This window comes from Thrips palmi, unplaced genomic scaffold (assembly GCF_012932325.1).
Source record: "Thrips palmi isolate BJ-2018 unplaced genomic scaffold, TpBJ-2018v1 HiC_scaffold_10, whole genome shotgun sequence".
Lineage (NCBI taxonomy): Eukaryota > Metazoa > Arthropoda > Insecta > Thysanoptera > Thripidae > Thrips > Thrips palmi.
This window is the reverse complement of record NW_023144621.1, coordinates 2422645-2435762: the sequence shown is the minus strand read 5'-3', so window position 1 is coordinate 2435762 and position 13118 is coordinate 2422645. Positions and strand designations below refer to the sequence as shown.

The following is a 13118-nucleotide window of genomic DNA, read 5'->3' as shown; positions in this document are numbered from 1 at the left end:
AGGGCATATTCTGGTTCCTCGTTCAATTCTACATAAGGATGCCAAATTTTAAGTCATTCGGACGAAAACTGTGTTTGTAGGACAAAATACCCAAAATGCCTGCAAAATGGGCAAAAAAAACCACAAAATGCACCATTTCTCCGAAACGAAACTTTTATCGGCCAAACCAAAAATGGCCGATTTTTACTTTATATGAAGAGAACTTACCCACACACAAAAAATCAGAAGGATCGGACGACATCAATGTCAGGGGTGGCTTTTCTTAAATAAAATTGCTCACAGGGGTCACGCTTCAAGGCCCCAACGGTACTTCGTTGTTGATTCGTACCTGGGGAGCCTCAGACAGAAACTTCCTAGAACTCAAAATAAAAGATTTGCCTGATTTCGATGTACCCTATATTTCAGACGCCCTCCAAAACTATGCCTGATCACCGATCACATCCGCTTGTGTTGTTCAAGGACCCTCTACCTGAAGCGAAAGAGGGGCCATACTCAGATTTTCCTCTGCTCCCTCCACTTAAATTAATAAACGCCTTTATTACGAATCGCCCCTGTTACGAATCGCCCCACTCTCCCTTACGATTTCAGGTTTAGGACACGGACTTTGAATTTGAAATAAACTTGAATGATACGTACCGATTGATCCATGCTGAAAACCTGGCGGAAGTGATGAGGAGTCGGAATGCAACGAGCTGTCCCTTTCCGAAAGTCGTGTGCGTAAGTCGCAGGTATTCCTAGGACGTCCTCCTACTTGTGGACATGCCGATCAGAACCTGCAAAACACACAAAATGGGTCATATGTGGTCATAAGAGGCTCTGGCTCTAACGACCGCCCCATTGGAAGAGACCAAGGGAAAGACGACGTCAAAAATATATGTGCACCGTAATTTAAAATTAAGTCACATTAATTCAAGGTTATTTCACGTTACTTCGGATGGAAACGTACACAAAGCATCAAGTAATTTCCAACTCGGAAGAGACAAACACCCTTAGTACCTTGCGGAAAATGTGTTCGCACAACGAACAAACTCCATGATACGCTCGCAGTTCGGGCAGAAGTGGGGCAAGAAGTGGCCTAAAAGAGTGACTCCCAATTTCCTACCGAGAAATGCCGTGCAGTCTTAATGCTAAGATACTTCTCAGTACCCTACGACACAAATCTGTCATAAAACAGGGAAATTTGCGTTCGTAATATGAAGAAAGTGGTCATGAGTTACTGAGAACTCTTCACCATAGGTTCACCTTTGCTGCGCAGTCACAATACTAAGCTTTCAGTTCGTACGAAGAAAAAGCTCAGTAGGATATTGGGAGTGTAGTATTTGCACGCAGCCTTCTCTTTGGGCCCCGTTACACTATATTTGTCTAGCGAAGAAATTTCCGATAATACGAAGGAAATGGCGCAAGCATAATACGAAGGTGGTTTTTCTTCGTATTACGAAGTTTTTTCTTTGTATCTTACAATGGAAAAGCTACAAAGCTACTAAGGAATATTGCTTCGTATTATGCTTGCGCCGAATCAACTGTAACATACGAATTCTTGGTTCCTCGGCTCCTTGAAATTGCCTACATTCAGGGGACAACATACAGCGCTGCGGCACGGACATAATGCGAACTACCGATATGGCGGGAGATTTTGAACTTGGAACATATCAAACAAGGTTTGGGAAGTGAATTTTGATCCGTATGACCTAAATTTCAATGAAGATGCTTCCCATGATTAAATATTGTGGCCTAAAGTTGATCCCAGGCACATGATTGACTGCTTTTTGGTGTTCCCAAGAGCTCGGGTTGGGGTGGTCCGACTAAAGCTTTCTCGACATCTTTTATTTTAGACCTAATGTTTTTTCTTGAATTATTGATTGACTATTTTTGTGTTTTGTGATCACTGATCATGTTAACCTAATGTTTCATTAGAACTTCAATGTTACTTCTTCTTGAACAATTGAGTGAAAACTTATTTATGCAGCCCCTTTTTTTCTTTGACTTTTTGTACGCAAAGAAGTGAAAAATTAATGTTCCTCACCTTTGTTTAAATTTGTATTAATTAAATCTTAATATATACTAACAAATTTGTTCACTTGCTCGCCCTTTTCCCAACAGTTTGCAAAAGTCGCAGGTATTGCCTAACGTCCTTTTAAATTTGTGATAATGCCGCAAAGCAAATGAACAAATTGGTTAGTGGTATAAGAGGTTGGCTTAACGACCGAATTTTAAACCAAGGGAAGAACGTAATTTTGCACCTTTTAAAAAAGTCACATTAATAAGGAGTATAATCACGTTTTCATGGAATTGTTCAAAAGAAAGTAACATTCCAATTTCTGAAGAGAAAACATTGGGTTAACCTTGATAAGTTTTCCCACAAAACAAATATAACGTCGCATCGATAAGGGGGCAAGAAAAAAGATTGGTCCAAATTATAAAATGTGGGAGAAAAGCTTTAGTCCCCCACGCCCAAAAACCCGGGAATCTTGGGAATACCAAAAAGCAGTCAATCTTCACCTAGGTTAAACCTTTGGCCACAATATTTTCATGGGAAGCTCTTATTGAAAGTGTGGGTTTTTACGGATAAAATTCTTTTTCCCCGAACTTGTTTGTCTAGCGTTTCCAAATACAAAAATCTCCGCCATATCGGTAGGTGGCATTTTCCGTAGGTACGCCAGGTTTTTCGCCGATGGAAAAAAGCACAGCCAAGGGGAAAAGCTTCGAATTTTTTAACAACTGTCAAATTTCATTCCAGCAATTATCTCCGTACAACCTATCGTGCCGTTTCAGGCGGTGGGAGGTCAAGTGGAGCTGGTACACAAGACGTTGCCGTGTTAATGCACTATTAAAAGCTTGCAATGAAAACAACTTTGCAGTAAGAAGTATTCTCCAGCATTGTATCACAAACTCTCTTGTTTGCATCGCATTGTAAAGAAATAGTTCGCAAGTTTCGAGGAAAAAAGTTTGCAACGTCGCGAAGCATTGGTTTGTAACGCGTGCTGCAAAGCATTTTCTTTGCAAGGCAAATAAACTAATTTGTAAGAGAGTTTGCAATACAATGCCGGAGAATACTTCACAAGGTGGTTTGGGCTCCGAATGGAACAAGGACAGTTTCGCCAATTCTCGTTGTGACTCAGGGGGAGCAGAAGTAGACGCGTACCGCGGCAGCAGCAGTTCGCAAAGCGAAAGGGCGAGAAAGAAGAAGAGCACCAGAAAATTCCCCAAATCGGAGCTTTCGACGCACCAACATCTAACCTACATGAAAGCACATAACCATCGATTCGGACGAGACTAATGCGAGACAGCTGGTTTTTCCCCTCACGGTCAAAAATGATCAAACTGGGCATTGAGGCCAGCCGCGGAAGCAACTTTTGAATTTTGTACAGTTGCCTGTCGCAGCGGTGGCGTCCGGAAGTTGTTCAAGTTCGATTTGGAACCTTGATAAGTGACGTTGCCGCGTGTTGTGCACTGTGACGTGACGGCCCTCTCGGAAGACGACCGAACTACGTCCCACATTACAATGCTTCAGTTACAATTTCCATGAACGTGTGGCGTCGCAGCCACAGTTGTTGAAGAGCAGTAATCGGCTCGCTTACTATACCCCTCTAAATTCAACGGCTTAGACGCTGTGACCAGAAAACCCCGGCCGGAGCGGTCGGGTTCTTTTGGCTTACATAGTACATCGTCCCCCTCCGATCTGTTCCAAATTTTGGCCAAATGTTACGTACCTTTAGATAAGTCGTCCACCAAAAAATTAGACTTCTACGATGCATGGTTTGGCTGTAGGCGCATTTTTTTTTCATTTCTACCATTTTTACTTAAATTAGTGTAGGCTTTTACGAAAACGGTTACAAATTCCTTTCTAATCACCAGACTACGTTAAAACCAGACACCCTCACTCAAAATTAAACGAGGAATCTAAATCTGCCGTCGGAATTGACCTAGGGTGACCCAAAGTTGGTCAAATGCTAAAAAAAACGAAAAAAAATGACATTTGCCCCAACACTTACAGGGCTCCTAGACAGCTCAAAATCTTCAGAAAAACGCCCTAATCAGAATGCAGAAGTCCCAGTATAAGCCTCCTAAGGTTCAGTTTTTTTTACTAAAAGGCGAAATTCCGCCCAAAACCGCTTGGCCAGAAAAGTAGCTTCTTTGCAGAGCGAAGCACGCTGGGGGACCTGAACGCTTGAAATGCTCCCCCACCCCCCACCCACCTAAATACCTGTATTACATGGTCCACGCTCCATAGTACAGCTTCATTGCCCAAACTTGATACGCGAACCATCATAGGTCAAGATCGATACATTATTTTGTAATTACGGACAAACAGGCAATGATTTTTAACCCCACCCGAATAACAGACTTCGCTGTCGCTCAGCCAATTTAATGGTAATATAGCTTTCAATGACCGCCTTTACTCTTGAGCCGTTCAATGTGAAACGTGACCGTTTCCTTCATCAAAGACTTTCCTTCGGAAGTAGCGTGGATAACTATCTTCCAACTTTTCAGGACCAGGCAAAATTGGCGGCTGAAGATCTTCGAACCTTCGATTGTCATACTTGTAATAACCCTGCGAAAGAAAAAACATCGTTTCTTTAAAACTTCAGAATATTTTTTTTTTTTTAGTTTTCGCAATGTTTTATGTGTACCACGCATTCCTTCATTAATTTAAACTCACCACAAGCGGACATGAGGGAGGGAACTTGTAATATGTCTTGAAACTTCTAAATATGGGCCTATTCTCCTTGCGTAAGTAGTCACACAGGTTGGTGCGGTACTTGATGAAGCTTTGAATGTACCTCTTCTGGTGCATCTCGTAAAGACTTGTATCTATCTGTTGAACAAACGCATACTCTCAAATCTCACTCATTGAAAAACCAAACGTGGTCGAGACCACACCTACACGGTAAAAACGGTACCTGGTTTTCCCAGGAGCCCTATGGAGAAGACATAGGCGATTTCCAGGGGGTTCCTGGGAAAACCAGGAACCGTTTTTGCCGTGTACTGGTGTGGTCAAATAGGTGCCATTTTGACCGCATCAGTTGCTGTGGTCTAAACCACGTTTAGTGTGGTCATTGTTTGGAAAGACTACACCAAACGTGGTCTAGACCACACCTACCGTGGCCAAACGTGGTCTAGACATTTTCAATATCAGAGCTAGTGCGGGCGGGCCTCACCAACCTAACACGCACTTACCATGGTGTTGTTTGGCAGTTCCTTTATAATGTCCTTGACAGAGGAGATCTGCGAGTGCCCGGACTTGTCCTTTGGACGCAAGAACGTGCCCGTGCCCTCGCCGAAGTAGGTGTCGTCGTAGATACACTCGGCGCTGTCGAACTCAACCTCATAGCTCTATACAATTGCATTTAGGAGTTAAGATACACTCAGAGTAGATTCATTTAAGGCCAGGGATAGAGGAAAAAATGAAGAAGTTCAGTAAAATTAAATGACCTGAGTTTTGGGTGGAAAATGGTCCTTTGGACCTTCCTCTTTCAGGATCTGTCGGGACTTCGACTATCCGGGACCAGGAAGTCCGTTAAATAGATCTTTTCGTACACCCCTGCATTCCCGACATTTTAGTCAAATCGTCCATTTTGCCATCAAGGGGAGGTTCTTGGTGAAAATCTTGCCATTTTCAAAATGAACCGCACTGTCATAATTTGTTGGGAATATGAAATCTTACTTCAAAGAGACTAAGATTTGATTTTTGAAGGCATATGCCAGGCCTTGAACCCAGTCGAATTGCCTTTTTTTGGACTGTTTTGGCTTTGTACAGCAGTATCTCAAAAAATCTTCTTGCGCATACTATTTTGACGTAAAATGCTCATCTTAATACTTAAATGAAACTTAATTCATTTTTCAAAAATTCCGGCCCTGTTTAGGTTTTAAATTTTCATTAATTAAGAAAATTTAGGCACCCAACTTTTTTTCTGGAGAAGTTTTTCTAAAAAACTTGTTCTAAAAATTTTGGTACCAAAATTTTGGTTGATTTTTTTACAAGTTTTTTAAATTTTCCCTTCTTACAAAGCCTTGCCAAAATTAAATGAACATTTTTTCTCAAACTCAAAATCCTGAAAAATGAAAATTTCCAAAAAGTGAAAAAAATTCCAACAACCTTTTCCAAACAAAATTAAATTTTCCGAAGGAAAGGGTTTTGTTGGCTGTCCAATGGGGAAAAAAAAAATCGTCACCAACTTTAAACTTTTTGGTATCGCAAAATAAATTCTCAGTAAACCACCAAATAACCCCCTAAAACCTCTAACTTGGAATAAATTGGAGTCCAGTCTATGGCAGTAAAATTTTTTATAGTTTAAGCAATAAAAAAACCGCACGAATATTTAAATCCCACCAGAATTTTGCAGCAATTATTTTTTTAAAATTAAATATAAATTTTCAGCGGTTTTTCGGGGGTTTTGGCCTTTTTCCCTTTCGGGAAAAACCCCGGCCAAAAACCGCAACCTTTTACCCCTTTCTGCCCCCAAACTTTTTTCCCCGGAAAAACCCCCGTTGGTTTTTTTTTGGGGGTTTCCCCCCAAAAGGGTTTATACTCTATTTGACGTGTACTCACAAGTAAAATCCAGTGAGAGTGAACACGGCTGAGCACACTTTAACGAGCTCCGCTGAGTACACTCCAATGAGAGTGTGAGTGTGCTCAGATCAGTAAGCACTTAACGTAGTTCCCTTTGAAAACAAATTCAGCTGAGACTGCGTGGGACTGTTCTCTTGAGTACACGCCAAAAAGAGTATGCAAGTGAGTTCAATCTAAACAGAGTTGACTTTGCAAAGTAGAGCACTTCAGATGCCCGTTCCATACATATAAACTGCAGTTCTGCTAACATGCTAACCTGCATTGCATATGATTTGTTTTTATTGTTATACCTGGTGAGCATTATATTTAATGGTCATTATATTTTGTGGGTATTATATCTGATGAGACGGTTAATTTTAAAATATTAATTCGTGTATATCTGGTGCTCTGCAAACCTAACTGTCTACTAAGTACATACACACTTACAAATGCATGCTTGCAAGTACACACTTACAAATGCATGCTTGCAAGTACACACTTACAAATGCATGCTTGCAAGTACACACTTACAAATGCATGCTTGCAAGTACACACTTACAAACGCATGCTTGACGCCGTGTAACTCCATGCGTCAAGCATGCGTTTGTGAGTACCGTCAAGTCCCCTAAATGTGGACACGAACTCTAAAGTGGGACATTTTGACTATTTTCCCTATTTTAGGCTGTAAACGGCCAACGCGTGGATTTTTTGCGAGGTAAGAAATTTTTTTGAGACGGTAGGCCCCCTCCGAGACCATATCCGCAGAGAGTGTTTTGTTCCCGCTCATACCCCCTCCCTAAAAAAATTTGAAAATTGGAATTTGATGCAGAAAAAAAGAGAAGTTTTTTGAGACGTCTAGCGCGGATTCGGGGCTTCGAGCCGTTGATGCTCGGACCATTCTAGACTTCAGACATGTTGTAGCGCGTTCTTTTATCTACAAGATGCACTTTAGAAAATTTTTTCCGATGCTTCGTTTTACGGTGGGAAGCAATCTTCGAAGGGGCTGCAAAGTGGGACACATGAATTTTCTTCGTTTTTTTTAATGTTTTGACCGATTCAGAGGAGTTGCTTTCACCTCCAGCGTCCTACAAACGCCGCCTGGCCTATATTAGGTTGCCAGGTGGGTTTTGGAGGCCCAAGCAGTCGCGCAAGTACGGTTCGGTACGCTTTAAGCCAGCACAAAATTTAGTTAATGTTTGAAAGCAAATGCTTCCTCTTGGCTTAACCGAAAAGATATCGTTATCGACCATAAAACAAACCTTGCGTAAAAATATTTTTTAAAAAAAAAATGTTTTAGATAAGGCTGCAGGGCGAACGGTTTTCAAATTTCAAAATTTCAACCTCTAATTCTTGCCGTGCATTTCGAAACTTATAAAATACGACCTGAGCAAAAAATTTCATAAAATGTTTTTGGTCAAAAATTTAAAATTTTAAGGCCATTTTTTTTTATTGGTTTTCGCCGTATTTCAATTGGTTTAGGCGTTACGGTGGTTTCAAATTTTAAAATATCTAAGGAAATCTTATTGATTGAAGAGGCTCATATCTGCTTAACCATTCGAGATATCGAAAAGGACTTCAGAACCAATCGTGCTCCAAATTAAATTTAGAACATAATACATTTTATGAAATTTTTTGCTTCTGCAGTTTTAAGGCAAAAAAGAGTGAACGTGTCCCACTTTAGGGGACTTCGTCCCACTTTAGGAGACTTTGGCTCCTAAATTGGGACACGGTTCTTGCTGCTCCTACTGGAGCCCCATGGGCTGAAAATTTTTTTTGTTTTCGGTAAAAGACGTGTTTTGACATGAGGATTCTTAAGTCCCCGGCGATTTTCGGTGTCATCGTTATTCTGTGAATAACAGACGATTTCCGTAAAAAACGTCCCACTTTAGGGGACTTGACGGTACTTGCAAGCATGCATTTGTAAGTGTGTACTTGGCCAAGCATGCGTTTTTAATGTGTGCTCGCAAGCATGCATTGGTAAGTGTGTTTTTAGTAGACAGTTAGGTTTGTAGTGTGGGTTTTATTTCGTGCGAATATGCGTTTTTAAAAATAAAATTAATTCCTGTATATCTGGTGAGATTTATATCTGGCGGGATTATATCACTGTTAAAAAAAAAGTCTGAAAATTCAGACCAAATTGGTAAGAAGTTATTAACAGACTTGAGGTCTGAAAATTTAGACCATTTAGATGGTCTGAAAATTCAGAACTCGAGAGTCTTACATTTAAGAGTTTTGGGGTCTGAAAATTTAGTCCTGTACGAAGATTGTGAACTTTAAGGGTTTGTGACTATTCAATATGACATAGAAAGAATTTAGGGTGTGTGAACCTCCAGAGAGGACAACATTGAGTAAAAATTGTGATGAGGGAGAAGGTCCTCTGTCCTTTTCCCCGACTCTCGAGAGGCCGGCCTGTGGCACCCAAGGGAAAAGGCGACACGGAGCCACCCCCGAGAGGTAAATTTGAATGTGGATTGTTCAACTTCCACCCATATTTGGGAGATAAATCTTGCGGCAGAGAATGGTTCTCATATGGCCGATTAAGTCCTATCAATTTGGAATTTTTAACCAATATTTTTCACATTAGAAGCCTTTTAAACAGAATAGGTATGTTCCCAACATGCGCGCCATCTAGCGGACAAACGAAATCTTGGGGTTTGGGCTGAATTTTCAGACTTAACCATCTAAAATTTTTAGACTGCGCTGGTCTGAATTCAGGTTTGAGACGATCAGGTCGCAATTTTTATACCGGAAGGCAAATTTTCAGACAAGCAGTCTGAAACAAGTCTGAAAAATAGATTCAGACCACCAAGTCTGACAAAAGTAGTCTGAATTTTCAGATTTTTTTTAACAGTGATCTGGTGGGAATGTATATCTGGTGAGGTAACCCCCTTTAAACGCCCTTTCCTCCGAAGACATTTTTTTTAACATTTGAATGGTCCTGTGCGCATACAGTTTGAAGTGTCGTCAATGATATTTCTTCACTGACTCAGTAGGTTATAGGGAAGAATCGTAAGTGACAGTTTTTGCACATTCCACAAAGTATCGTTTTGAAATTTGTATTTAAAAAAAAAAAGGAGAAATCTTTGGTATTTTAAAAATGCCAAAGTTGAAAATTTGATATTCTGGAAGTGCCGGAAACTGAAATCAGTCACTTACGATTGTTCTTTGGACTTTGACTAACAAGAATTTATGCCGGTCAGGTCAATTTCCCAAAAATTCCACCGTCACCAGGAGGCTGTCAATATTATTTTTCGCAAGAACAATTAAATTTGATTAATTTTTTGGGCAGAAATACATGTTTTGGTCTGAATTGGTAGTCTGTATCGTCACAATCAAATCGAAGAATGGAATGATTTTTTTCCTGCTTTTCATATGGTGGGTGGCAGTTGGTTACCCTGTTTGCAGCGTGGAGCTGGATCAATAGTTCGGCCAGCACGAGAAGGAGAGCGACGCAGCGGGGCCGCCAGGGCCCCAAAGGCGACCGCATCCTGCCGGTGCCGCGGGAATGCAGCTACTGTTTGTGATGGCGTGTTCCAAACCACGGGACATGCACACAAGAGAACGGAGATTCACACGAGCATTCGTTTTTCGCCATGCTTTCGTCATCCGGACTGTCACATGTTCAAGAATAAGATCTTAACTTCATGGTTAGCAAAAATCTTAAATTGACCCATATGAAAAAGAGAGGCTCACAAAACACGGCGGCTCTGTCCGAAAACGGTTCCACCGGACTCGTCCGGCTGACATCCAGAATGAAATCCGGCAAGGTTTCGGGTGTTGTCCGACGTGTGTGACGTTACAGCCACGGTCGTTGAAGAGCAGTATGTTCAATAATTAATCTTCTTTTCCAAGCGCTCGCTTTGGTTAAAGTGTCTTCTCCCGAAACAGTTCCTGGAACGGGCAAAATAGGGTGCTTCACCTTCGCGCCGAATTCAAGAAGAGCGCGGAGGTTGGAACGATCGAGGGGGGATATACACTGTGGACGAGGTCTGTAAATCATCCAACTTCCTCCACCGCGTTAATTACATACTCAGTGCGATTTCTCTGGGGCATTTTAACGAATCCGTGGACCGGAAATAGAAGAGCAAAAGTACTAAAACCGCTTCTGAGCATGCGCTGACGTCCCCCCTCCACTCTGAGGCAGCGTGCGTCTGCGCGGAGCCTGTTTTATTTCTTACTTTTGTACTTTGAATTCCAGTCCGGGGATTTGTTTAAATACCATATTTTCCGTTTCCATATGGTATCATAAGGTGTTCACTCAGCCCGAGGTGTGCATGGGTGCGCAGCCCTTGGGTAATTCTTTGTGGAATCAGCAAGCTCAAAAACACGACTGCCACCGATCCTGGTGAAACTTACATGGATGATTACCTACTTAGTTTTGAGTGGAAGGTGCAAGTTTGAAAGAAGTCTGGTGATTAGAAAGAAATTGTAGCTGTTTTCGTAAAAGCCTACACTATTTTAAGTAAAAATGAAAAGATGAATAGGGAACCCTGAATAGGGTCAGCATTACTTCATGCACAGGAGCGGGTTTGGTTCGGGGTCATTCCATCCTACTTTTACATCCCGTTACATCGACCTCCACCGATTTACTCCAAATTTTGATCAAATGTTACGTACCTTCAGATAAGTCGTCCATCATAAAATTAGACCTCTACGATGCATAGTTTGGCTGTAAACGCATCTTTTCATTTTTACTTAAACAAGGTAGGTTCACGCCAGACCGCGTCTTGTCGTAACAGGCTTCGCGATGTCTCGCGGCCTGTTCCTCCAATCCGCGCCTGGCGTACCTACCTTGGCCTGCGGCGCTAGCCTGCCTTCGGCAGGCATTGGCTTATCCATCGTCGGTTACTCCTTACGTGTTGCATACTGGCGCCCCAGACCCCCCTTAATTCTAGGTAGAGTTGCTTCATCTATAAATAACACGATCTTGACCCTTGTATTTTTCTAACTTGTCGAGGCTGGGGGGCCGCGCCCAGACCCCCCTTTCTTCAAGACAGAGGTAATCTACCTGCAGAAAACTCGATTTTTCGCCGTTTTTAGGTGTTTTTCGGCTATAAAAACTGAACCAGTTGAGCTAGGATAGTGAGATTTCGCTTGTGCCGAGCCAAGAACATACCTAATAAGCCTGCAAAATCTCAGCCAGATCGGCCGAGCTGTTCAGGAGGAGTAGTGTACACACACACTCACACACAGACAGACAGACAGACAGACAAAACTTTTCAACCGCACTGGAGTAACGGGCTTCGCTATCGCTCAGCCAAATAGTGTAGGCTTTTACGAAAACGGCTACAATTCCTTTCTAATCACCAGACTTCTTTCAAACTTGCACCTTCCACTCAAAACTAAACGAGGAATCTAAATCTGCCGTCGAAATTGACCTCGGGTGACTCAAAGTGGGTCAAATGCCAAAAATACGAAAAAGAAAGACTTTTCCCCCAATTTTGAGGGCTCCTAGACAGCTCAAAATCTACAGAAAAACGCCCTCTTTAAGAATCAGAATGCTGAAGTCCCAGTGTAAGCCTCCTAAGGTTCAGTTTGTTTTTTTACTAAAACGCGAAATTCCGCCCCAAACCCCTTGTTTGACCCCATACGGATGTTTTTGTCCGTAAAAGATTTGGGAATCCGTATGTAACGACGAAATTACCTGTAAATTACGGACATCAAAACCTTTGTATTACGGACAACAACATCCGTATCCAGTAGCCTGGAAGTTTGAGACGAGGCCAGAAAACTAGCTTGTTTGCTGAGCGGAGCGAAGCACCCTGTTGGGAAATCGGAACGCTTGAGATGCAACCCCCCCCCCAATACCTGTATTACATGGTCCAGGCTCCATAGTCCAATCTCTATAGTCCCCGCTCCATAGTGCGACCTCAATAATCCGAACTCCATAGGCCAGCTTCATAGACCAAACTTCATACGCGAACCATCATGGGTCAAGATCGATAAATTATATTGTAATTTATTAACATCTGTCGTCAGTACCGTGACGCGTCAAAGAGAGGGGCACACAGGTAAACACTGGGGAAACCTTACAAACTATTTTGGGCCTTACAAAGAAAAGTAGTTTGTATAACAAAGTATTTTGAGCATACATAAGCTTACGAAGAAAATACTTCGTAATTTACAAACTATTCCTTCGTACTACTAAGTATATTTAGTGTGTTATATGTTTGGTCAAAATTCATCGATTTTTCGTAAGGTTTTAAGAGTAAAGAATTTAACCCCCCCCCCCCCCACTTCGCTGTCGCTCAGCCAATTTAATGGTAATATAGCTTTCAATGACCGCCTTTATTCTTGAGCCGTTCAATGTGAAACGTGATCGTTTCCTTTATCAAAGACTTTCCCTCGGAAGTCATGCCGATGACTATCTTCCAATTGTCTGGACCAGGAAAAATTGGTGGTTGAAGGTCTTCGAACCTTCGATTGTCATACTTGTAATAACCCTGCGAAAGAAAGATCATCGTGTTTCTACAAAACTTCTGAATTTTTTTGAAGTTTTCGTTATGTTTAACTTGTACCACGCACTCCTTCATTTCAACTCACCACAAGCGGACATGAGGGAGGGAAC

At 41.8% G+C, this 13118-nt stretch overlaps 1 protein-coding gene across 1 annotated transcript; it reads right to left on the bottom strand.

The window, feature by feature from the left end:
• Positions 1–4411: 4411 nt before the first annotated feature.
• LOC117654362 lies at positions 4412–10047 on the bottom strand. Its single transcript, XM_034400963.1, has 4 exons — positions 9945–10047; positions 5179–5334; positions 4661–4816; positions 4412–4552 (listed from the first exon to the last, which is right to left on the bottom strand). Exons 1-4 carry the CDS (start codon positions 10035–10037, stop codon positions 4412–4414), a joined length of 546 nt encoding a protein of 181 aa, XP_034256854.1. The 5' UTR covers positions 10038–10047.
• Between the last annotated feature and the right edge of the window lie 3071 nt (positions 10048–13118).

Bases quoted from the DNA above. Each gene is read 5' to 3' on its own strand.
- LOC117654362 (XM_034400963.1), bottom strand. From the start codon at position 10,037: ATGCGGTCGCCTTTGGGGCCCTGGCGGCCCCGCTGCGTCGCTCTCCTT. The intron at 5,335-9,944 runs GTAACCAACTGC...GCAATTGTATAG, and splicing joins AGCTCCACGCTGCAAACAGG to AGCTATGAGGTTGAGTTCGA. The intron at 4,817-5,178 runs GTAAGTGCGTGT...TTTGTTCAACAG, and splicing joins AACTGCCAAACAACACCATG to ATAGATACAAGTCTTTACGA.